This window comes from Pipistrellus hanaki (assembly GCF_964339955.1).
Source record: "Pipistrellus hanaki genome assembly, chromosome: 17".
NCBI classification, from domain to species: Eukaryota; Metazoa; Chordata; class Mammalia; order Chiroptera; family Vespertilionidae; genus Pipistrellus; species Pipistrellus hanaki.
This window is the reverse complement of record NC_140519.1, coordinates 26,010,498-26,037,327: the sequence shown is the minus strand read 5'-3', so window position 1 is coordinate 26,037,327 and position 26,830 is coordinate 26,010,498. Positions and strand designations below refer to the sequence as shown.

General features: G+C 43.4%; 1 protein-coding gene across 1 annotated transcript; it reads right to left on the bottom strand.

Annotated features, from left to right (window-relative positions):
* Nucleotides 1-22,268, bottom strand: OPRK1 (opioid receptor kappa 1). Its single transcript, XM_084865031.1, has 4 exons — nucleotides 22,117-22,268; nucleotides 21,430-21,740; nucleotides 7,451-7,803; nucleotides 1-2,564 (listed from the first exon to the last, which is right to left on the bottom strand). Exons 2-4 carry the CDS (start codon nucleotides 21,678-21,680, stop codon nucleotides 2,032-2,034), a joined length of 1,137 nt encoding a protein of 378 aa, XP_084721157.1. The 5' UTR covers nucleotides 21,681-21,740; nucleotides 22,117-22,268; the 3' UTR covers nucleotides 1-2,031.
* Between the last annotated feature and the right edge of the window lie 4,562 nt (nucleotides 22,269-26,830).

Genomic DNA, 26,830 nt, shown 5'->3' with positions numbered 1-26,830 from the left:
GAGAGAGAGAGAAAGAGACATCAATGATGAGAGAGAGAGTCATTCATTGATCAACTGCTTCCTGCACACCCCACACTGGGGATTGAGCCCACAACCCGGGCATGTGCCCTGACCAGGAATTGAACCATGACCTCCCGGTTCACAGGTCAATGCTCAACCACTGAGCCATTCCAGCCAGGCAGAGCTCTATGTTTTTATCATGAAAAACCTCACCTTGCTGTCATGGATTAGGTGCCATGAAAACCTGGAATTGACTAACTAATTGACAAACATCATCATATTAAAATTCTGAAGCCACATATAAAACCTCCAATCTAAAAAGAATATATGCACAAGAGAGAGAGCACACACAGTGAACAGAACTTACAGAAGTAGTGATGTGTATATATAGGTCCATACCTTTGATTATCCAATTGAATTTCAAAGGGTCCTGTCCTGATAACATAACATAATATATAGGCTAAAGAAGAGTGTTATTATTTTTTTTAATTTTTAAAATATATTTTATTGAATTTTTACAGAGTAGAAGGGAGAGGGATAGAGAGTTAGAAACATGTATCTGTTACCTCCTGTACATCCACCACCGGGGATGTGCCCGCAACCAAGGTACATACCCTTGACCGGAATTGAACCTGGGACCTTTCAGTCCGCAGGCCAACACTCTATCCACTGAGCCAAACCAGTTTCAGCAAGATGAGCATTATTTTTAAATTACCCCTTTTCTGCCCAGGCAAATGACAGAAAAAGCCATTTCTTCTGAAACCATAATTTTCAGGAAAAGGAAGGGGAATTTATATGTCATCTGAAGTTTCAGCAAAATTACCCTCAATGTGATGCTCATGGCATTATCCTCTCAGGTATGCTCTTCAGAACCCAGTGCAAGGGGTGTTCAGGCACCACGAGTGACATAATGTCCTCATTCAGATCACAGTTAGGACCAATTCTACTTCCCACCGAAAGCCACAGAAGAATCACTTGAGATTTACATGAGCAAAATGCCTTCCCTTCCCGGATACAGAAAATGTGGTAATAGGTATATATTCATAAAGAGATGTTGCATATAAGCTAGATTCGGCAAAGGCTACAACCTGGGAGTGAGTTAAATATTCCATGGAGTTGTGGACACTATGAAGGGCTAATTGGTGTTGAGTGATGTGCCGTTGAGTGATTCTCAGAGAGAAGCTGATGTTGCAGCAAAATGTCTCAGCATCACTCTAAATTACTCGGGGACATTATTAACATGCTCTCCAGCAATTGCCTGGCTTTATGGCAAACCCATTCCTTGTTTTCACATGTACTATTATTTACAGGTGGAACTCTATATACTTTTGGTGATACTTAAACCAATTTATGTTTCTTAGCCTTATTATGAGATTATCTATCTCAATAGCATGCTAAAAATATAGTTCTTCGGAGAATTAAACTCTATTGCAGTCCATCTTGTATATGTTTAAATAACGAGATAATTTTCTATAATATAGGAACAACAGACTTTTCAGGTATGGATCCAAGTCAAACTTCAGGTAGCATCCTCACCTCGCAATGTGTGTCCGTGCAGCACGGCCCCTGGAAATGGTTGTCGTTGTTACTGTCTATGTTAAGCATCGGGATTGGATGCCCACTAGGCCCTGAAACCAGCATTTTGTTTGGCTTCATTTTTTATACAGAGCTTTGGAAACCAGCATTGCATAGGAAGCCCACAGCAGCCGAGTCCTGAAGTCAATCTAGGAAACCAGAAGAAAAAGGCTTGTTTCTTGTTCATCAGAGGAACTGGAAACCAGCCTTAGCTTCCCTGCCCTTCTGAGGGGACTGTATTTGCTCCTCGGTGGTACTCAGTCCCTACAGCCTTGATGCTTCCATTGACCTGGGTCCCTACTAGAGCCTCATGGATGACCTCAGGCCGTGAGATTTCCTAAAGTTTGTAAGAAATTCTACTTTTCCGCCTCAGACCGCAGTAGTGATCTGAGTTGAACCCAGATCGTTGAACTCTTCTCTTCCCGGAGAACCGTAAGAGGACATCTCCACGACTAGTCATACCGGTTTGTTTAGCCCATCCACATCCCTCCCGTAAGCAGGATCCTGAACCGTGTTTCTGACCCTGCTGGTGCTCTGCCGCTCCATCCTCATCTTGATGGGGAAGCAGAAGTCCCTGAAACACCGCTTGAAATTCTCATCGAGGAAGGCGTAGAGGATGGGGTTCAGGCTGCTGTTGGTGTAGCCCAGGGCGATGCAGAAGTAGAAGCTGGAGAGGGCGGCCGTGCTGTGCGAGGTGCTGCCCAGCGCCTCCACGAGGATGAAGATGTGGATGGGGGTCCAGCAGACGATGAAGACGGCCACCACCACCAGGACCAGCCTGGTGATGCGCCGCAGGTTGCGGTCCTTCTCCCGGGAGCCGGACAGGAGCCGGACGCTCTTCAAGCGCAGGATCATCAGGGTGTAGCAGATGATGATGATGACGACGGGGATCACGAAGGCAAAGACGAAGACGCAGATCTTCATGAAGAGGTCCCACCACGCGTAATCGTCATCCGGGAACTGCAAGGAGCACTCGATGACATCCAAGTCTGCAAGGACAACACCGTGATACAAACAGCACGGCGAGAAGGAAAGTGTCATTACTGTGGCTGCCAAGTGGTTTTCTTTTTTGTTTTTTTTTCTTTTCATTTTTTTAAAATTAAGGTATTATATGTGTACATATCTTACCATTGCCCCCTGCCTCCCATACATCCCCTCCCTCCCCAGAGTTTTTCGTCCATTGGTTTTGCTTATATGCATGCATACAAGTCCTTCGGTTGATCTCTTATCTTCCCCATATCTCCCTAACCTTCCTGCTATAATTTGACAGTTTGTTTGTTGCTTTTCTGTCTCTGTATCTATCTTTTTGGTCATCAGTTTATAATGTTATTATCCATAAATGAGTGAGGTCATGTGGTGTTTCTCTTTCATAGACTGGCCAAGTGTTTTAAATGTGGATTTTAATATTTTTTGGTTGTGAAGATCCAATCATAGTGAGATGGCATACCCTGAAGCAAATCACCTTGTGAGGAATGAATGCCATGTGTACAATGAACCCAGAAAGTCCCCATTTCTTGGTAGCATACACTAAACTACAGGCTAAACTAAACTAACTATCAATAGGAATTATCTACTTGTGGAAGCTGATTTGACATTGATGACTTTCAGAACAGTTAACTTGTTAATTTACAGCACGAGCACTTATTTGCATTATTAATAATTCTCCCAGTCCCAAGGCTCTGGCAATAAAAACTAGTATTTATTTGTAATAAATGACTACATGTTGCAAGTCTAACCATTTAATTTAATAAAAGCCAACTTGTCCTAAAATATTAGCTGGTTTACAAGAAACCATTAGGTAGGTAAGTAAAATTTTATATGAAATTTTTCTAAATATGACCCAGGTACTATGATTTAATGAAACCAGTGGTGATCCTTGTGATTAAGGACATTGTTGAAACATGAATAAATTTCTAGAGAAGAAGAAGAAGAAGGTGAAGGAGGAGAAGAAAAACTAGAAGAAGGAAGAGAAAGAGAAGGAAGAGGATCATTATCATTATCAAGGAAATTCAAAAATCAGACACATATTTTATTTTTACCAACATTTACTATGTAATAGATAAAAACAAATATTTTATATGATTACTTAGAAAACTGCTTTATTTGTTCTGCTTCTCTCTGATGGAGAGTATGCTTTGGAGTGACCAGGAACAGCAGAGACCCAGGATAAGCACCTTTTGTAATACTTTCATTGAGGATCCACTCACCCCTCCGGGGCTCCCCTCTTCCCTAAGCATCAACCAGCCCACACTTTTTCTTCTTGCCTCTGAGCAGTCATTGAGCACAGAACATGGCAAAACTCTCTGTCCTGATCCTTCCTTATGAGTAAAGTAATTGTGGGCAATATTGAGTGTAATTTTTATAATGAAAATATGTTCACACTGGCTGGTTTGGCTCAGTGGATAGAGCACTGGCTCATGGACTGGAGGGTCCCAGGAAAGGGCCCGTATCTCATTTGCAGGCTGGATCCCCAGGCTGGTTTGGGCTCCTATCAATCAATGTCTCTATGATATGGATGTTTCTCTCCCCCCCTCCCTTCCACTCTCTCTCAAAAAGCAATGGAAAAATACCCTCAGGTGAGGATTAAAAATATGTAAAACATATATTTTCTTGTTGGAAAACTCTGCTTCAAAAATACCATGAGTATGTTTAAACAAGGAAACAGTTCTATGAGTAATGTTTTCTAAAACATTTGAATGTGATCTTAATCAAATATTCCTCAATAAAACAAAATGTATCTTTTTATCATTTCAATTACATATACTTTAAAATACAAAAAATATAATCAACTAAGTATCAGCAAGCCTCTTATAAAATAAAATCTCCTGGAAAAACTTGTAATTTTTGAGTCTCTACAAAAATCATTGTCCAAAATACTGTTACTATGAGAAATGAACAATTTTTGTTATAGTATTTGTAGGACTAAGAAGAGTTAAATGATTTTTTAAAATCATCACTATTATCATAGGGGGAAAAAGTAGTTATTAAGCAAATTTTGATGGGTGGCACATTGCAAAAACCTAAGTTTAAAAAATATTTTACCTTGATTGTCTATAGATAGATAGATAGATAGATAGATATAGATATAGATATATAAAAGCCTAATATGCTAAGTGTCCGATTGATCAGTCTACTGTTCAGTTGATCACTCAACCAGTCACTATGATGCACACTGACCATGAGGGGGCAGATGCTCCAACCAGTAGATTAGCTTGTTGCTGGGGTCTGGCTGATTGGGACTGGGTGAGATGGCTCCAATCATCCTCAATCACCAGCCAGGCCAAGAACCCCACCCATGCAGGAGTTCGTGCACCAGGTCTGAGTACAAAATAATACTGAAAGTAAACTGAAATTTAAAGATACAAAAACAAAGTACTATTTTGAAAAGAAGCATCTCAAAATATTTGTTTTGCAATATTGATTGAAAAAAAACAAACAAATTTATATATGGTTTGGATGTCAGCTAAAATATTCAGGATTATTTTTCTTAGACATCACTAATAAAGGACAGTTAAAAAAGAAAAAGAATATTTTACCCTGGGTTTGACTTGTCTGTTGAATCTAGCTTCACTGAAGGTAAGGAATATTTTTTTTTTCTGCTAAAGTTTTATGTATACTAACATTGTCTCTTCCTTGTGGTTGGCCTCAGCTAAGATATGGAAACAACCTAAATATCCATTAATAGAAGAATGAATAAAAGATGTGTGAGAGAGATATAATGAAATATTATTCAGCCTTAGAAAAAAAGAAAATCCTGACATGTGTAACAACATGGATGGACCTAGTACACATTATGCTAAGTGAGATACAAAAAGACAAATACTATATGATCTTACTTATATGATGAATATAAAATAGTCAAACTCATAGAGGCAGAGAGTAGAACTAAAGCCTTGTGGGGGAGAGATGATGGCCAAGGGTACAAACTTTCAGATATGCAAGTGAATAGGTTCTGGACATTTTCTCTGCAATATAGGCCCAATAGCTAAAAATACTGTACTGAAGACTTAAAATTTGCTAAGATGGGTAGATCTTATGTTAAATGTTTTTAACATGAATACAAAAGTAATAATAAAGAGGGCAGGAGGAAACTTTGAAAAGTGACAGATATGTTTATGCTCATGATGGGATCATGGTTTCACCGGTAATTATCCCAAAACTTATTGAGTTGTATATATTACTAGTAAATATGCACAGCTATTTACATGTCAAGCATAACATAATAAAGTGCTGTTTTTAATTTTTTAAATCTTTATTGAAGAGAGCATTATAGATGTCTTCCATATTTCCACCATTGACCTCCTCCACCCGGTTCCTACTCCACCTCAGGCCTTCACCACACTATCTGTGTCCATCCTAATATACAAAAACCCTGGGTCTGTCACATCCACAATGACCAGAGACTCGACCTAATGCCCAGACTGTGCACACAGCAGGTTCTGGTAGGTGGGGACTTGTGGCAGTGGAGACAGGGGATGTAGGGCCGACACTCACACTCACTCACAACTGCACATACAAACAGACACACACAGTACCCACCAGCTCATAGCCTTTTCTCCCTTTCTTTTCCTCCCTCCCAGCTCACTCTTGGAGCCTCTCTCAGAATGAGGAAACAAAACAGACTGGGCCTGAAGATGCCTGGATGGAAGGGAGGATGGGCAGAGGATGGAGCAGCCCCCACTGGCCCCGCTCCTTCCCAGCAGGGAAAGAGGAAGAGGGACACAGGGTTGTAGGGAGGACTGGAGGACTGCTGAGAAAAACAAAGAGAGACAGAGACTGGACGAGACCAGGCTGGCAGGGGAGAGCAGTTAGGGGTGATCAGGCAGGCAGAGACAGTTGGGGGCAAGATCAGGCCAGCAGGGGAGAGCAATTGGGGATGAGAATAGGCTGGCAGGGGAGGGCAGTTAGCAGTGATAAGGCAGGCAGGCAGAAGGGTTAGGGGCGATCAGGCAGGCAGGCAGATGAGGGGTTAGGAGCCAGTAGTCCCAGATTGCAAGAGGGATGTCTGATCTCACAGGGTGCAGGCTGGGCTGAGGGTCCCCCTACCCCTATGCACAAATTCCGGGCCACTAGTATGCATATAAATTCCTTGCTTAATCTCTGTCCCCTTTCCTCTGAGATATATCAGTTTGTGCCATGCTTCCATGATTCTGGATCTATTTTGTTCATTGGTTGATTATATCCCACATATAAGTAAGATTATGTGATACTTCAATGTCTCTGAATGGCTTATTTTGCTTAGCATAATGCTCTCCATCTCCAGCCATGCTGTCTAAAAGGGTAAGAGTTCCTTCTTTTCTATAGCTGCATAATATTACATTGTTTTTATCCTCAACCAAGGATATGTTTTTATTGATTTGTCTTTTTACAAAGAGAGGAAGGGGGAGGGGGGGAGAGAGTGAGAGAGAAACATCCATCAGTTGCCCCCCTACAAACTCTGACTGGAGATTGAACCCCCGACCTTGGTATGTGCCTGATCAGGAACTGAACCTGCCACCTTTTGGTGTATGTGACTATGCATGGGTCCCTTTTTAGGGAGAAAGAAGAAGTGCAAGGAGGTATCTAAAAATTGCCAGAATACAGTGGAATTGTATTTCATAAATCCACTTGCCTATCGTTCCTTAACTTCAGCCCCATTTCTCCAGATTCTGATAGCACTTTTGAAATGGGAGACAGGTTGGGCTCTGTGTTCAGGTAATGTCATTATCTCAGCTTGTGTTTAAATATGAAAAGGGACACAAAATTGTTTTATTTCTCATTTTGCATGGATTTAGGCATTATATTCCACTAGATGTGTGTCCTAATCACTCCCAAATTAAGATTTTGTTCCATTAGAAGTATGCTTAAAACATTAAATGAAAATGCCTGCCCTTACCTTCCCTGACTTTGGTTCCTCCAAGGACAATCGCGGATATGCCAACAGAGGAAGACAGGAGCCAAATACAGATATTGATGATCTTTGCCTTCAAGGGTGTGCGAAAGTCCAGCGCCTTGACTGGGTGGCACACAGCAATGTATCGGTCCACACTCATCATGGTCAAGGTGAAAATGCTGGTAAACATGTTGTAGTAGTCAATGGAAATGACTATCTTGCACAGCACATCCCCAAAGGGCCAGGAATTCATCAGATAAACTGTGCTCTGGAAGGGCATGGTGGTAGTAACTAAAGCATCAGCCAAAGCCAGGTTAAATATATAAATGTTGGTCGCCGTCTTCATCTTAGTGTACCTAAAAAGACAAGAAATGAGATCATTTCCTTCCATCTTTATGCCAAATCCCATGAGGTAAAAATGCTTGTGAAAGCCTGTGGATTACTGAATTTGCCTTCATTTCTTCATTTTTCAGATGTCTATTGAGTATTTAATATTAGTAAAAGAACTACTCTAGACTTTAGGAGTAATATAATAATGGCCCCAAATCTCTGACTTTTGCTTTTATTCTACTGCTTTGTTCAAAAGTTAATTTAAATAAAAAATTAACAGGGAAAGAAAAAAGCATAGATAAATAGGATATACATAGTATAGAGCTTCTCAACAGACTTGCATGTAATACAGGTCTTTTCAAATTCACTGGCTACATTATAACTAAGTTTGTTGGCTTTATTTGCCGCCGTGCACTGGTTTTTCATTTGCAATGCATTCTGTAAACAAAGCAGACCGAGTCCTTCCTTTATACATGTCATAGCACTCAATGTAATCTGGTACAGCTGCTGAGAAAGAATTCTGTTCTGCTTTACTCCCATCTTGAGTGAGTTTTCAAGCACATAATTTGTTTCATCTTCCAAATGTGGGAAGAGTAATTTAAAAGTAGGTCAGAAAGATTGCCTTTAAGCCCAAATTATTCTTTTCATTACAACATGGAGTTTAGAACAATTGCATTTTCAACTAAAACCAAATTAAGAAAACTCTCTCACTTAGAGTGATTCCTCGGGGATCTATAGGGCATGAAGTGTTCCCAACGATATCAGCAGGCTTTCAAAGGCCAAATGCCAACATATGTTTGGAAAATCCATGTTATTACTTTCTACGCACTTCAGATTTGTAGACTTCATCATAATTAATTCAGCCATGCCCACTGAGCCTTCAAGAAGCCAGGCTTTCTTAAGGGTATAATCATGACTTTTATTAAAGGTCATTTAAAAGGAGTTATCTTATGGAAAACCACTTCTGCTTTGGCTATAAAATCAATATCAATGACATTCATTGATCACTGTGTTGGTGTCATTCAAGACATAAATTTGCCACATGAGAAATTTTTCCTACCATGAAATGACAGAACAGCCTTGGCTCCCCTTGCAAACAATGTGGTCTAATGGGAAGTCAGATGGTCCTGAGTCTGAACTCAGTATAAGACTTTTGTGAGTTTCGGTTCCTGTGAAATAAGGTTAATAAAACCAAACTGGCAATCCATGAGATAAAGGCAGTGGATGGCCTCATTCAAAATATCTGACACTGAGGATCACATTTCACTCTCAGTCTCCTAATTCCACCCTCTACCCTTTCCCCACTCCCAATCTTCCCTTCCCCTCTTCCATTCTTAAGAAACATATTTTTTTGTGTGTGATTGAATAAAAGCAACAGAAGGACTGGTACTACAGTTAATATCGTTTGTTTTCCATTTTGATGCTCTTTTGGCTAAGCAGTGTGTTAATCTGGAGAGTGGGGAGTTTATTTTAAAATATGCTTTCTTACAGTTTTTACTCAAATATTTTTAAATGTCCCATAAGCTTTAGAAAGTGATTCAATGTGCAAGGCCAATGCTCAGAGCATAGGTTTTATAAAGGTGTAGATAACTAAGCAAGTACATTTTCTGAGGCAGAACCAAATATTTCTAATGAGTGTGCTGAAATGCTATCTGTTCAGACATTGTCTTCTTAAAAACATGGTTTTATGCTTGAAAAATGCATCTTACAAGTTGACCTCTTACTCTTTCAACATTCTCCCCCCCAAACCCCTAATACTAGCCAAAATTCTGACAGGCAATATTTTTGACATCTACTCTCATATCATTTCCCTGATTTTCTCTTCTTCCTGTATAAAGTTAAAGTGGTCTCTGCTGTACACGATTAGGCAGACCTGTGATGTAGTCATGTTTCCTCCCAACTGACAGACTTTGGAGAGGTCACTAGAAACCCTGAGCTGCAGTTTCCCAACTATAAAGTGGGAAATAGAATGCCCGTTTCCTAAAGTTCCTGAAATAATTAGTAGCTTGCACCTGGCCTGGAGAACATGTCTAATTTATTTCATGTTCCCTAACTCCTCTTTCCTCTCTTATGTGCTGGAAGCCTCTGTAAAATTCCCTATTCTGTGAATTTCTCCAAGTGATGTAATTACGAATGGCATGGCAGGAATTCACACCCAGAGGTTGGATCCCAGCTCCTGCATTCTTAACTCTCCCCAGCACCAAACTCAATATGTTGACTTCCATGTAGCCTATTTGATTCTCACAACAACTGCCCTTCAAGTTTACCCTGGAGATGTATGTCTTTTCCCCCAGTGGAGGTGAAGAAGGTTAGACTCTGATAAGTAATTTGTCTAGTGTTCGCAGAGGCAGAGGCTCAGTGGGAGGATCTGGAGGGGCAGGAGAGCAAGGCCTCCCTCCCACGTTTCTGAAAGACAGATGCTTATAGCCCTGCAGCACCACAAAGGGAGGACTAAACGGATATAATTAAAAGTAATAAATAAGCAAAGACTTCAACAAATATTTACGGACAGCCCTACATTCTACACTGGCCTGGATCCATAAGACAAAACTTTCACCCTCCACGACAGTCTGGTTAAGCTGTTAGGTATTGTTTGTACTTAACCAAAATGAAACAGTACTTAGTCCTCTGGTCACTATATGTCCACTGGTGGAAAAAAACACAAGTAAGCTTGCCCTAACCGGTTTGGCTCAGTGGATAGAGCGTCGGCCTCTCGACTGAAGGGTCCCAGGTTTGATTCCAGTCAAGGGCATGTACCTTGGTTGCGGGCACATCCTCAGTAGGGGGTGTGCAGGAGGCAGCTGATTAATGTTTCTCTCTCATTGATGTTTCTAACTATCACTCTACCTTCCTATCTGTAAGAAGTCAATAAAAATATTTTTAAAAAAACAACACAAATTTTCTTACTCTGAGAGGATATAAAATTATTTTCCATCTCCTCCACACTGCTTTACTAAAACTCACAAGTGTTTCAAGTAAAATGGCATCCTCTGGGTGGGCATCTGGGGCTTATGTGGAGAGGCTGGAGGTGGGCTGGCAGCGAGTGGTGGCACTTTTTAGCACACACACCACAGGAGCATATGGCACTAAAAGAGCAAAGACCGTGGGCTGTCCCCACTAAACCTGACAATGTGACAAACCTGAAAGCAACAGTATGGTGTACCAGCAGAGGCGGGGGAGCAGGCCCAAAAGAGGGAACTTAGAACCAGCCCGAGGCAACATGGCCGAGGGTGTCTCCAGGAGTAACAAACGCTCCCCACGATACTTTAACTCAAGACCTTCCCAGTGTAGTGCTCGTTACAGAGAATCAAGGCGTGGCTCTTAGACTGGCAACCATACATGCTAGTGTGATGGCAAAGGGAACCAAGTTACCTGCTGAGGTATCAGGAACCAATGTCACCAGGCCGTGTTTCCGGGAAACTGTGACACCAGCAACCCAAGAAGCAGGTACCCCGTGCGGGCAATGTTCTGACACAGTGGACTCAGGGCTTCTGGCCCTTTCCTTGCACCTGCTGTTCTCAGACAACATGCAGGGGGAAGGTCATTCCTGGATTATTAGAATGTCTTGCTATTGATGTGTACTGTCCAAGTGCTTTGTTTTTTCATTTAAATCCTGATTCATTGATCAGAAGCTCCTTTTTAGCTTTATGACAGCATGATAAGTCCACAATCTTGATGGCTAAGTAAAGTATGGTAGCAACCATACTTGGGTAAAAATTACTGTTTAATATTTTAACCTTGCTGTTTTGGGTTCTTCACTCATTTAAAAGTTATTTTTGATGTTCTGAACTTATGTATGATTGAATTTCTCCCTTGATGGCGGTTTCAATAGCCCACTGATTGTGATCTCACTGGTCATCGAAGCACATTCCTCTAGGACCCATGACAGTTTAATTATCCTAAATTGTCTCAGTAGCTATGGATAACTGAATTTCGGTTGACTAGTGGTCCCAGAATGAGAAGAGCACAAATTATCCTAAATTGCCTCAGTAGCTACAGAGAGTGCATTCCTGTTGACTCAGTGATCCCAGAATCTGGACAGCACCATTATTCTAAATTGCCCCGGTGGTCCCAGATAATGTGTTTCTGTCGATTCAGTGATTCGTAGATAACTAAGTTGCTCAAATTCTGCTTATGTAAAAATGCTTTTTCGAGAAACAGATTCCTCATTCCAAACCCAAAGATGTAATCAATACTTTTGTGATATTCTGCCAATATAAGCCAAGCGTGGTAAGCTGTTTGGGGCTGTGAGTTCTGGAGTACTTTTGCTTCCTTGTATGCGCCGCCTTTTAATAAGTGACTCTATAATCCAACTTTTAGAGGTGTTCTTTGTAAGATGGGGTACATCACAATATAAGCACCAATTACTTAGCACAGGACTTGGTACTTGATAACTGCTCAGTGAATGCCAGCCCTCATTGTCATGTTGCTGTTCCTGCTGCTGCTATTATTGCTACTGTTATTATTAGTTATCTACTACCATCTAAATAACCCGTATCACAATCCCATAAGATACCAATGCCCCAATTTTTTTTTTCTGGAGATGATTTTCATTGATTTTCAGACTCCATATCTAATAAGTAAAGGAATTCAGGACTGTCATTCCAAAGCTTCTTAAGGAGTCAGGAATTTCATCAGAGAAATAATGTGATTCTGAGACTAATGCCACCTCCATCAGCTAAAGATTGAACAACATTCTGATTAATGTGGTCACCTATGTGTCATGAGGGTAGACACGTGTCATGAGGTAAGAGGGCATAGTCCAGAAGGTAACACTGATGTAAAACATTAGCATGATGCCCCTCGACGGACAAAGGCTGCCAAGTACGTTATGCTGTTTGAGTTTTTCCAAAGGCACTGCCCATTTTTCAGGTGCGGAAACTGAGTAAAGAGGAAGTATCTGAATTGCCTGAAACCACAAATTCGAGAGACAATGGGGAAGTACAGGTCAGTGGTCAGCAAACTCATTAGTCAACAGAGCCAAATATCAACGGTACTTGATATCAACAACAATTGAAATTTCTTTTGAGAGCCCCAAATTTTTTAAACTTAAACTTCTAATGCCACTTCTGCAAAACAAACTCACCCAGGCCTTGGTATTTGGTGGAAGAGCAGCACTCAAGGGGCCAAAGAGCCGCATGTGGCTCGAGAGACCACAGTACTAGGTAAAATCGGAGCCTTCTGAGTAACCATCAAACTACAGCTTCAACACAGTGAAAACAGCAAACACCTACAAGCCGGCCTTTAACTTATAATACGAGGGCTGCGTTAGGAATCCAAAGACCCCAAACACCAAACGCAGTAGGAGGAAAATTCTGCAGCCCCTGAGAAAGGCAGTGGAAGATTAGCCAACAGTGGAAGATTAGCTTAGTGAGAGACAGGTTTTGCAGCTCTTTTCTCTGCATTGCTAACAATATGACTTACTTATTTTCCTGTGTTTTCCAGACACATAGGCTTCTACATTTTATGTTTAAAATGATAAAAAAATAATGATAGGTATACTGATGTGAATTCTCAGAAGAATTCATTTGAAAACATCATGAGTTTGTTTCATTAAATGCTGCCCATACCTTCAGTTTATCTTGATGAAATTAATTTGCTATCTGTCCTTTGGGACTACTTACAGTTGAAATCATGGTTCTTTCCTAAAGGGAAGTAGCTTATTAATTTTAGAAGAAGGAGGGAAGTTCAGTTATTGTTTCTCCAATGATCTGTTTTTGAAATTGCCCCGGCCTATAGTATTCTAAAGGAGTCCTATTCCCATAGGCATCAGGCCCCTTCCGTTCTCCAGATTTATTTTCTCATGCAAAAAGCAAACACTACAAAGAGAACTGAGAAGAAGTGGAGTGTGTCCCGGAGTCCCATGACTATGGAGACCGTAGTCACCAGGCTGGTAGTGACACAGGCAGGTAGCCAGAATGATGGACTTGCATCACTGCACACCCCTGCAGGGCGGTGGCAGGGAGAGGAGAACAAGGGGAATGTCAAAGCAGTGATTTCCCTGGAAGAGTCAGCACCCCAGTAACTGCTCATCCTGCCTGTAATCAGGACCCCGACTCCCAGAACAATGTTCGAGTACATGCAACTGTGTGCCAAGCGTGTTTATCATGGCCAAGAACACCTCGTGGAAAACTACAAATCTCAAATGACTGAAGTTTCCTAGTGTACAGCTATCTGGATATGTATGTAGACATCTTAAATTATTTTCCTTTTTTTAAAAAAAGGTATGTTTATTGATATCAGAGAGGAAGGGAGAGGGAGAGAGAGATAAAAACATCATTGATGAGACAGAATCATTCCTTGGCTACCTCCTGCAGGCCCCACACTAGGGATCAGGCCCACAACCGAGAATATGCCCTGACTGGAATCAAGACTGTGACCTCCTGGTTCATAGGTTGACACTCAATCACTGATTCACACTTGCTGGGCTACATTATTTTTCCATTTTTGTATTGAAAACTGATTTAGCTAAAGTAGGCTAAAGAGAGGAGACACAGTTACCCTCCTGGCTCTCTCTTTTGTCCAGAGGAAGTGAGCCATTCACTAGGTGAAAAGCAACATTGCAAAGCACAGGGTTTTGTTGTGCAGTTAAATGAGTTAATAATGAGTTAATGAGCTCAATGGGAGCTCAGAAAATTGTTCCTATTGTTATAGCTGATCTCTAAATGCTCATAAATCTAGCCTTTCTTAATCTGATGGCTTCCTTGCCCACCTGTAGGCCAATTTCCTTTGGAATCTCTCAATTCCTCACATGTTTTCTGTTTTTTTTATCTTTTATGTGAAGTCTGACTGGCTTGATCAGCAAGCATTTTACAATATTACCCCCACTCCTAAAATTTATTCTTCTTGCATAAGGTTTCCTTATCTAAGTCATAAGCCGGCACCTCCTCCAATGAAAAAAAGCAACAAATAAAAAAAAATTGTTTGATTTTTTGTTGAGGAGAAAATTAAGTTAGTCTGAAGCCATCTTTTGTTAATACAGGTCTAAGCCTGTCTTTCAGCCATCCAATGCTAGGCTTTTAGCTGAGCACAGAGCCACCAAGGGTGACAATTGAGCATATCCACAAATTAATAAAAGGAAGTGAGGACTGCATAGTTCACATAACGATACTGTTCTCCCTTGAATGATTAATGGAGAGGAGCTGTCATCCCCAAGGAGAGAGAAGTTCCTCCTGGAACTAATGAGAAGACAGGCACCAGGAAAAACTGTCATCTTATAAAGTCAACATAATCAAGAAGTAACCGTGGAGACTATAATTTTGCCTGGAGTCTGTTAGACTCTAGGAGCTCTATACTGATCACCAGGTTATTATTTTTTGCCTTTTTTCTTTGTGTGTGTGTGTGTGTGTGTGTGTGTTTAATCACTCCTCTCTGAAACAGTTCCACAAAGATTTGGACTTCATCTGCAATCACACGTCTCAGAGGAGAAAATAATTCCATTTAGCTAATCAACATAACCACTTGCAATAGAATCAACTCTTTTTAGAGGTTGCCAAATGATAATATTACTTGGAGAAATGCAAGATAGGCCCTTTGTAAATAATTTCTGAAGTTATCTTTGCTATTCTTGTTTTAAGGAAATATTTAATATTGAATCCAAAAGAGAATTTAGGGTAAAGTAGGACACATTTTTTTAAACCAAAGTCTAAGGTAAAGACTAATGTTAGATACTAGGGAGTGGCGTGTGGCTAATTATACAACAAGCTCTGCCTTTTCTCTAACGCCTCTGTAGGTATGGTTTGGCAATAGCATCTAAGGTGGGCTATGTTGACATTTGAGAGCATATGGAATAAACTACAATAATTATAATGAGCACTTTGAGGAGGAGGAATAGAACAGCTGGGAAGGAAAAGAGGCAAGCACTGTAGCAGACACTCTGATTGGATCACTCCACTCTTTCCATACTTTTCCAATTTGGTTATAGCCACAGAGTTGTCAGACTGGCACAAGTTCAACTATGAGACCCAGACTGCATTAGGTAAAGCTTTTCTTTAAATTAAAAAAGAACATATATCCATAATTATCATGCATATTGAAGCTTGAGGTGAGTGTTTCCTTAAGTAGAACAGGAAGGGAACCGATCGTGTTTAGGGCTGAATTGTGTCCCTTGACTCAAATACATGTGTTAAAGTCTTAATGCCAAGTCTTCAGAATAGGACTGCATTGGAAGATATGGCCCTTATAGAGGTGAAATGGAGTCTTAAGATGAGCCCTAATTCAGTATGGCTGGCATCCTAAGATGAGACTATTAGGACACAGACAGAAGACAATGTGAAGACACAGGGAGAAAATAGCCATCTGCAAGCCGAGGAGAGAGGCCCCAGAAAAAACCAAGCTTGCCAACCCCTTGATCTTGATCTTGAACTTCTAGCCTCCAGGAGTAGTTTGCCGCTCTGTTGACTGAGTTTGCTAACCACTACCTTAGGTAAAAACACTTAAAAAAATATTTTAATAATGTACTAATGTCTTTAACCTGAAGTCAAAACTTCTGGGTAAGGGTAATTAATGCCTTACGCAGTGGTCGGCAAACTCATCAGTCAGTTTCAATCCTACTCAATTACATGCACCTGATCAGCGGCATGTGGCTGAGAGCTGCAGTTTGCCGACCACTATGCTAGTGAAAGCCTGACGTAGGGGTGTCGAACTCAATCAGAGAAGGGGCCAAAATCTAAAATCCAGCCTAAATCGCGGGCCGAATGGTTTACTGAACAGTCATAAACTGACAATGTCATAAACTGACAGCGGAGTGCAGTGATGACAGCGCGGTGCGGGCCACATTGCAAGGCCTGGCAGGCTGGATTTGGCCCGCGGGCCTTGTGTTTGACACATGTGATTATACCGAGTGAGAACCAAAGAGAGCTAAGAAGGATCTGGAAAGTGTGACCATTTAAGAAATTTAAGAGGAAGAGGAGTCTGTGATGGAGACTAAAGAGAACCCTCAAGGATGTGGAAGGAAGTCAAGAACAGGAGGCTGGTGTAGAAAGGCAGAAATGTCAGACTGGTCAAGCATGCCGAATGTCCATGGAAAACAAGTGATAACCAGCCTCACCGGAGCCTCTGGAATGTGAGCACCATCACTTTGGCGAAGCAGCACCAGGAAAAGAACTCAAGGGCCCTGAGCAAGGCAATAGGAGGAAGACAAGGAAATGAAGAGGAGGGATTATTCCTCCGAGCTGACCTGTGACAAACAAGAGGATGAAAAGTCATTAGCTAAGGGAACTCAGAAAAATGGAAGTGTTGTGGATGTTATTTCTAAGATGAGAAATACTTGAGTATGTCCAGGTGCTTACGGGACAAAAGCAGTAGAAGGGGAGAGATTCTGGATAGAGTAGAAAGGAGATAACTGATATGGCAAAGAAACCTATGGCTATGAAAGTGCAAAACACAGGAGCAGAGATTTGCCTTGGATAGACGGAAGGGAACTCTTTGAGGTGAAAGGGAATGAGGGGAGGGAGGCTCCCAGTACAAGTAGGTAAGAGGAGTGTTCTTGCAGCTGGATGATATGGACAGATTGAGGGCTTGGGGATTAGTACCATTTAAATTAGGTTTTTCAAATGGGAAACAGTAAAAGGAATGGGATCTTTCAGGAAAATAGGAGACACAGGAAAACTAGGCAGAATTTTAGCCGGATACACTTGAAGCAAATGGTGTTGCCCTGACAAAGATAAAATTGAATTTATTCTGCAGCATTAAACTAGCTGGGTATAGGAACAAGGAAGACAGGTTACTGGCTTGAGCCAGAATTAAGGGGTGCCGGGCTGGCCTGGCCATGGCATACTTGGCCCCAGGGCACCTTATGTGCTTCGCCAGCCCAGCCAGGTTCAGTGACCCTGAGTAGGGGCGGCTGAAAAGCTTAGAAAAGACAGACAAGAGGATGAAAGCTGGGTCTCGGTGGGACACTGCTTCCTCATGGAGAAACAGAGCCACGGACCACAGGCCGTGTCTTTATTTTGTATCAGATGCCACGAGGCAAAGTAAGGGCGTGGTCAAGATGCTTACAACATTCTCCTGGGTTTCAATCCTACTCAATTACATGCACCTGATCAAGCTTTGTTTACTTGCAGCCTATATCACTCAGGCACATGGGGCCACGTGTTTGGACCTCAGGTTCAAACTCACAACTACAGCTGTTGGCTATAATTGTGCTGGGAGAGCCCTGCCCTCCAAGATGGGACTTGCACGTGGCCCTGAGAGGATGGTGCCCTCATTTGTCCAAGGCTTGAACCTGTCCAAACACTGTAGCTGCACCCCACATTAAGGTTTGATGGGCTAGAGTGGCAAAAGGGTAGGAAAGCATGGTAGTTGAGTATATTACCAAAGAGGCTGAAGTTATGGCTCCTTGTGTCTAGGCTAGGTAAGAAAAGAAGTAATAGTCTGGGAGAAAATGAAGGAGTGCCAGGTAAGAAGGCATACCAATGTCTGTAGAAGTGGTATAGAGCAAAATGAATAGCAGAATGGATCACACCTCAGGATCTGGGGTCAAACTGCTGGGATCATTCTAGTCCCACAAGTTAGCAAGTTGTGGCATTGGTCAGTTTGTTTAATCTTTCTTTGTCTTACTTTCAACAATTGTTAAGGCTGCGAAGATTAAATAAAATAATTCACTCCAAGTAGGTAGCTTTACCAGTCTGGCTTAACGTAAGTGTTCATTACATTTTAATTATTTTTTGCTAAGGGAGGAGACAGTTGTCATGAGAGCGGGAGAATGGATGCTTAAGATGTTAGAGCACATGTGTCAAACACAAGGCCCGCGGGCCAAATCCAGCCCTCCAGGCCTTGCAATGTGGCCTGCATCGCGCTGTCATCACTGCACTCCTCTGTCAGTTTATGACATTGTCAGTTTATGACTGTTCAGTAAACCATTTGGCCCGCGATTTAGGCTGGATTTTAGATTTTGGCCCCTTCTCTGATTGAGTTCGACACCCCTATGTTAGAGGTGGGGCTACCTGGCCAGGTCTGGGAGTGGGCTGGGTTGCAGGTGAAGAGAACACGAGTGTCACACCCCTAGGCACACAGGGGTGGTAGGACCCTAGGATATGGGTCAAAAGCTAAAGAACTTCCACACCCCCAAAGCTACAAACCCCAAAGCCTGGAGGGAGGAGGTTCTGACATGCACAGACTTTAAGGTTTTCATAGTGAAAGGTTAATGTGCCCTCATGTAAGGGAATCTCATTAAATGATGAAAACAACTGAAACTTTAATTTGTATGGCAGGCTTGCAAACAATCAATGCTTGTTCCACAACCCTAACTTCCTCCTCAGGTCTCAGCTGGCCATGAGCCTGACACCTGCCCCACCATCCAAGCACCCAAATTCCACCTTCAAGATGAGTCCCTAGTTGACTGAATTCCACCAGGACCCCTTTGCATGTGTATTAAAATTGTGTTCTTCTCCAAAGTGAGCCTCCATCTTTCCATATTCAGCCCTCAACAACAATGATAATCCAGGCTGCATGTGAATCCAGGCCCCGTTCTGATGAGCATCCTAACCCTCTCCAACCTTCACTCCTTTCTCCACCTGAGCCAATGAAATCCAAGTCCCCCAATTTTTCTTTTGAGGTTGTATTTTCCAGTTCTTTGACTATGTATCATCTTGAACACATTTGAAGTACTCTACAATTCTCTTAGCTATAGATTTATGAGCGCTATCGTTTCAATAGGCTGGCATTCCAGGATGACAGTATAATTCTTCACTTTTCATTTATTACCTGACATAATCGCCAAGTAATGGAGAGTGAGGTGGAAGGATGGAAGGATGTTTTTATGGGAACACTAACTGCAGCTGAGAAACTCTCCACAAGCAAAGACTCCAGGTGCTCAAATGATGATAAGCTGTATCTGTTTTACGGAAGCATGTGAATATAGTCTGAGTGGGAGCAGAGTTGGGCATTTTCTTAGCGTCTCTTTTTGTGCAGCCATCTTTTATTACAAAACAACAGCCCCGGTATCACAGATCTTTTAAAGGTTTTAATTATAACATAAAATACAGCTGTCCTTTCTTTTAGTTACTACAATCTCTCCAATGGAGAGCAGCCCTGAAATTACTAATGACTTGGAAGAACAATTTGCTTTTAAAATAGCCCCCCCCCCCCTCCTGTAGCCTTTACTCATCTCTGAATTCCTGTAAAATGCAATGAGCAATTATGGAAACCAAGGGTACCAAGCTACAGACACTAATTGTAGGTAAAAAGAGCTTCATAATGTATTTGGAGGTCTAAATAATGGTTTTTAGTTTCGGAGCATGGGTGAGGATAAAAGACCTGACATTCCCAAGCCAAAAAAAAAAAAAGATAAAAGGCATTCGTATGACAATGATTTCCCAAGAGAATCAGACTCCTGTTACTGTAGATACTGTTCTTAAAGTTCATAACAAGTAAAAAGCCTGTTTTAAAACTGAAGTAAGGATAAAAAGAAGTTAGTCCCTCATTTCTTAATGCCCCTAAACAGAGTGACTTGCACATTTTATTTCACAGGATATTCTCAAAGCAAGGTAAGCTTTTTACTCCCTCTCAAAGGTGCATTATCAGGGCATCAAGTCTCCTAGAAAGTGAAACACATATATCTTAAGGGGCAACCAGAACAAAGTTGTATATTTTTCTTTTTCTTTGTTGAAAGAGGCCAAAATAAGAATAATTCACTTACCAGAACATTAGCTTCACGTGGATAGCTGGGTATTTATTATTGGAAGTTGAAATCAACAGAATCCCACAAAAGAACAATAAAATAAAACCTTCGATTTCTCAAAGTGGAAAATAAAAAAATAAAGTGATTTTTTTTAAACTTCCACCCACCCATACATACTTTAGAGATAACTGTTAGATGGCTTCTTTACAAAAATCACTGATAGTCTAGATAGCATTTCCGTACTAAAAAAGGCTTCATGCATGAATATCAAACAACCTTAAATAGTATATTGGCTTTTGCTTCATAAAACTTAATACTAGCATGGGGAAGCAAAGAAATTCTGATTTATATACAGTGTACTCAGTAGGTCTGAATTTTTTTAAAGCTTTTTAAAAATTATTTTATTGATTTTTTTTTTTTTTTTACAGAGAGGGAGAGAGATAGAAACATCAATGAGAATCATCGATCAGCTGACTCTTGCACACCCCCTACTGGGGATGAGCCTGCAACCAAGGTACATGCCCTTGACCAGAATTGAACCTGGGACCTTTCAGTCCGTAGGCCAATGCTCTATCCACTGAGCCAAACTGGTTTCGGCTCTGAATTTTATCTTAAAAAATATTTCCAGAGAGCAAAACAATGTGCTCCAAACTGGCCCAGGCAACCCCAAGCAAAGGGCCAAGCAAATGGACTGGTTTTCTCTGCAGGAGACACTGGCCTTGTTCCACACCCTGGTCCTTACTGGGTACCAGTCCAGCGTTTACAGGAGGGGTGGGGGAAATGAGGAAACACATCCTCAAGAATCTCTGGCCCCTCGGATTCGCCCTGTGTGAACCTCACAGTCCCCACAAGCAACTCTCCCTGGAAATCCTTCATGTCGAAGAGGCCACCCTCTGAGACTCCCTGCATAGATGGTATAGAGTCCCCTACCACCTGGCTGGCTGGCCATCCCAGGTCTTGGTGGCGGGCCCTCGCCCTCCCTCCTGTCTCTGTCCACGAACGCGCCCGGCCCCTGTGCTCGCTCGCTCACCGGATGATCACGAACATGACCAGGGAGTTGCCCACCAAGCCCACGATGAACACCAAGGAGTAGACGGCCGTGATGATGACTGGGATGGCGGGGGAGATGTAGGTGGCTTCCAGCGGCGAGTCCCCGAAGCCCGCGCTGCGGTTGCTGTCGCCCGGGGCCCCGCCGCTGCCGCTGCCGTTGGGGAGCAGGCAGGTGCTGGGTGCGCAGGTGGGGCCCGGGTCTCCGCGGAAGATCTGAACCGGGGGCTCCATGGCTGGGCCGCTGCTGCAGGTGGGGCGTGCGGTCAGGCTGCACCTTCTGCACCTTCGGGGCTGCAGGAGCGAGAGAACGGGCTGGATAGACCGGGGGAGGCAAACTTTGCCCGCGCCATGCTGAGCGCACAGAGGCCGGCGGGGCTGGGGGTCCAGGGCCCGCTGTTTGCCCACCACCAGGGCCGCCGGTCCCCAGGGCGGGACCAGGAGAAGGGCATCTAGCTGTCACCCTAGGGGACAGGCGCGCTGCTGGGTGCTGGGTGGGGTGGAGAGCTTTGGCTCTTTGCCCCCTAGCTCCCAAGAAGCACCCCTTTCCTAGGCATCGTCCCCCGGTGGCCAGGTCCTCAGACTGCCGCTCTGAGCCCCCGGGGACAAGAGACCTCGAGTGCCGTGTCCGAGCTCCCAAGGACTGCGCCCCCCCAAGCCCGATGCTCACCTCTGGCTCCCGGAGTGGCGCGCGCGGAGAGGTCCAGAGGTCGCCCCGGCGGGGGATGAGCAGCGCGCCCCCGGCTCGGGCTCGGCTCTCAGGGTCGCCACGCGCCCGCAGCACCGCGCAGGCTCTCGGACCCCGCTCCCCGCTCTGCCCCAGGGCCCTTTCCAGCCCAGCGCGGTCCCCGCAGCTCCGCGGGGCTCCCGGGACTGGCGGCGGCGCTCAGCCGGGCGGGATGCGCGGGTGCGTGGCGGGCGCGGGCGGGCGGGGAGCTCGGGTGGCGCGCTCGCCCCTCCCGGGGGCCGCGCCCCGTCCTGCCCGCTCACAACCCGCCTAGGGGTTGGGGCTCCAGCCCCGCGCCCCAAACTTGCCCTGCAGGCTCACCCCTCTATGAAGTTCTCAGACCCTCCCTCCCGACAGCCTCATTTGGATGTCTCTGCAGTCTTCCCACCATCCCAACCCAGGGAACGCTGAGTCGTTTGCGTTGAGCAGTAAGGAAGCAGGTGCCTAGTTAGTGCGAGTATTCACTTAGGTTATTCTTGATATGCCCAGCATTTGTGGTGGGCCTCGTTGCCAGCACACATCTCCTTTCAGGGGCGGAGAAACAATGTAGTTTTGCTTATTTGTATGACCCATCCAGATGCAGTAGCAAAATCATCCAATTAAAATAAGACAGGCCATGAAATAGTAATGATTTAACATTCATAAACAGAATTTTTCTGTTCCTTTGAGGAGCCTCTACCTGGGACAGCCCACAGGCTGAGTCTTGCAGGTATTCCATGTACTGTGTGGAATTACCTGCAGAACAAAACACTCTCCTCAGGGCTCAGTGTTGATCCATGCAGGTGAGAATGCCTTTCTCTCACATTCATCCTGGCAGCCTCACATCCTGACTATAGCACCTTCTCTATGATGCCTCTGAGAACCTGACACCCCCCTGGAGGAATCCAGTCACCATGGTTTCATTGGGTAACCCTGTCGGTCCCTGGACCACTGTCAGATTCTGCTGGGTGCGAGGCTCTCAGGCAAAGGCACTCATGGGACCATGGCTAAAGGGAGAGCAGCAAAGGTGGGCTGGAGGAGGGGAGCCAGGGTTCAGCCACTGAGGTGGGGATCCTGAGAAGAGTGGGATCTCCTCTTGTCTAATTGGGTATTGGAGGCTGGATGCCAGGAGAGGAAGGCACCTGATTTTCTCAGGTGGACTCCTGTGTAAGACTGACTTCTTGAGACAAATACAGCCCCCCACCGCGTCCCACAGCGCACATCCATGCCCAGACGTGGTCATCATAATGGCTGACACAGTAATTCCATCCATCGGCTGACAGCAGAAGAGGGCTCCTATCTCCAAAGAAGGATTTGGGCCTCCAGAGTCTTACCACAGCCTCAAAATGCACAGCTCTCTTGAGCGGTGTGATATGAAGAACAAGAGAGCTTCCCTTTGCCCATCAATCTCCTTCAACCATGGACACCTTATTATCAAATCTTGTATTTCTTTTAAGTCTGATTGCAAACAGACTTAAAAGAAATATATTGCATCTGCTGAGAGCCCCCTCTCTCTGTTAGGAAGATGGCAGAGGAATCTTCTCCAGATTCTGAGGGCTCACTTCCTGCTGGTGAGATCCTAGGCTACCTCCAAACCAGCCCAGCAAGATGTTTTGTTTGAAGTTCACAAAAAGTAAGAGGTATCTAAGTCAGAAAGAAAGTAAAAACAACATAGTAGGAAAATAGCTGAGAAAGGCTATTTCCTGATCTGCTCATCTTTCTGCAAATCTGTGACCTATTTGGATCTTTATTTATTTACTAGAGGCCTGGTGCGTAAATTTGTGCACCGGTGGGGTCCCTCAGCCTGGGTGGGGTTCCTCAGACTGGCTGGCGATTAGTCAATTGGGGCCATGGGAAGTTGGCGGGGGGGGGGGGGGGGGGGGGGGGGGGGGGGGGGGGGGGGAGGGGTCGTGGGAGGTTGGTTGTGGGAGCACACTGATCACCAGGGGGCAGCTCCTGCATGGAGTGTCTGCCTCCTGGTGGTCAGTGCACGTCATAGTGACAGGTTGTTTGGTCACTTAGGCTTTTATATATATAGATGATTCTAGGCATTGAAAATACAGCCGGTCTGTGCTACACACTTTTGAAAGTGTGCTTATAATATCTGTCTTTCCTTTGCAATCATTTACCACGTGGGTTAGTTTCGAGGTTGGGTTTTTGTTTTGTTTCATTTTGCACTTCGGTGGCTCGCACAGCTGTTAATATTAGAGTTGGGTTCAAACACAGATTTTTCTGGCTCTTGGCATATGCTGATTGAACAGAGTGATTTCATGTAACAGAAGAAATGCAGAACCACTCTTTTCCAAAAGAAATAAATACCAGAAGGGTATTTAGCAATTTTCTTCTTAAGTGGTAAGGTGTCTGTGCATTTTCTCATCAGCTTGATTCCTCCCCCCATTTTCATCTTGTTATCCTTATTCCTTTGCATCCCCCTAACTGCCCTTTATCCCTCCAACACTGACTCTCTCCAGCATTAGATGGCCCTACACCGTGTACATAATTAAATGCCTCACAGGCGCCTCTAACACAGCCTCGAGAAACCGGGGTTCATTATGTTCCCCTCAAGCTTGTTGTGATTCCTCCTATATTTTGTTTCAGTTAATGACACCATCATTCACTTGGCCACCCAAGCATAAGCCCATAGTCATTCTAGGCTCTTCCTTCTTAACTTCCATATACATTCAAACCACAAGTTGTACCAACTTAATTTCCTAAATGGTTCTCAAAACTCTCATCTCCTCTCTATTTTCTCAGCAATTGATTTGGGGTTGAATCATCTCTCACCTAGACCATTACAATAGCTTTACCACAGTTCTTTTTTCAAATGCACCCTCCTCAGATCCATGAAGTACCACTCTTCCACTGAGCAATCCGCCCACAACCCCAGCACAGCCTCTCTGTCTGTGCAGCGCTTGACTTTGTGACTCCCCACTTCCATCGCCTCCATTCTCCACCTGGTTTTCACCTTAGCACCATTGGTGCTGGTGACATTGCAAACACACAACTATGTGTCAGGCTTTCACGCCTTTGTATGTCCTGCCCTCGCATCTGCATGTGTGCTTCCAGGCCTTTTCTTCCTGAAAAATTCTTGCTCACTAATGTGGCACACTAAGATGCTTTTCTGTTATAACGGTGTCCTTGTAAGACATTTGGCCCTATAAAAAAAAAAAAAAATCTACAAAGACAACTAGACTAGACCAAAAGGTCCTTGATGTTTAGTCCTTGATATTGGATCCTGTCCAAAATGTCCATAAAGACAATAGTCATCTACCTAACGCCATGTGTCATTACCAAATAGCTACCAAGGTGAGAAGGGTTATTGTTTAGCAATACATTGGACCAATAAAACATGATAGTTTTTTTAATGTATTAATTCTGTATACCCAAAGTATAAGTAAACCTTATGGGTCATTTGAACTCAGGGATTCTTTGTAAGCATGGATGTTTTGAACAGGACATATTTGACATGGACCAAATATGCTCATGTAGGTTTTCGATAGGATCAAATTTCAAGGACAGTTTGGTGCAGACCGAATGTCTCCATGAATGTTTTGGATGGGACCAAGTAGCCACTGTTCTAACAGTGCATGATATTGATTCAGTATGGAATTTCTCACACCTGCTCTTGCCCCTCCAATACATTCTACAAATTCAAGATAAGTGATGCCTCAAATATCCCAAATCTGAGCCTACCACTCCCTTACCTAAGTTCCTTCAATGGTGCTCTATTACTCTTAGGCTGAAATCCAAAATCTTAAACAATTTGTTAGGCCCAGAGTGTTCTGGGCCCTAACTGCATTTTGTCTTCTGTCATACTTCCATTGGCTACGAGGTTCAGGTACCTTTGCTTCCCCGTAGTTACACAAATATGCCCTACTCCTGTGCATCCATGTCCTTCACATATGTTGTTTCCTGCCTAGAATTGTCCCTTTCTGTCCTTTACCTGAAGCTACAATATAGTCTTTATATGTCAGCTTCAATGCTACTTTGTCAAGAACTTCCCTAATGCGTTTGTACATCTGGTCTATATGGCTCCTACAAACATGTGCAGGTTGCATACCTGCAATAACTCACAGGGTGCCTTCATGCCAAAGACATGGAGGGGATTGAATATTAATTATGACAATTTGCTACCATATACTAGTAAAGTGTCTTGAAGAAAACAGCCATTTTGGCTACTCTGTTTTATTCAACATCTTTCCTGCATAACACCAGAGTTAATTGTATTTGTTAATAATAATTTTAAAAATATATTTTATCGATTTTTTACAGAGAGGAAGGGAGAGGGATAGAGAGTTAGAAACACCGATGAGAGAGAAACATGGATCAGCTGTCTTCTGCACATCGCCCACCGGGGATGTACCCACAACCAAGGTACATGCCCTTGACTGGAATCAAACTCGGGACCCTTGAGTCCGCAGGCTGATGCTCTATCCACTGAGCAAAACTGGTCTCGGCAATAATAATTAAAAAAAAAAAATGTAGACTGCTTCTCACACCAGATTACACATCCCCTTGGGAAAGAGATTGCTTTTGCCATGGCTTCTGTTGCACCCTGAAGTCTTGCCCCTTTATCTGCCACTAGGGGACATTGGTACCTGGTGACTGGAGTGATGTGGAGCTGGCTGCATTCTAGCTTTCCTCCAGGTTGTGGGGGCAGCCCCCCGAGTCTTAAGCA

Coding starts and splice junctions, on each gene's coding strand:
- OPRK1 (XM_084865031.1), bottom strand. CDS start 21,680: ATGGAGCCCCCGGTTCAGATCTTCCGCGGAGACCCGGGCCCCACCTGC. Junction 7,804..21,429: donor GTCATGTTCGTGATCATCCG/GTGAGCGAGCGA, acceptor TTGTCTTTTTAG/GTACACTAAGATGAAGACGG. Junction 2,565..7,450: donor AGGAACCAAAGTCAGGGAAG/GTAAGGGCAGGC, acceptor TTGTCCTTGCAG/ACTTGGATGTCATCGAGTGC.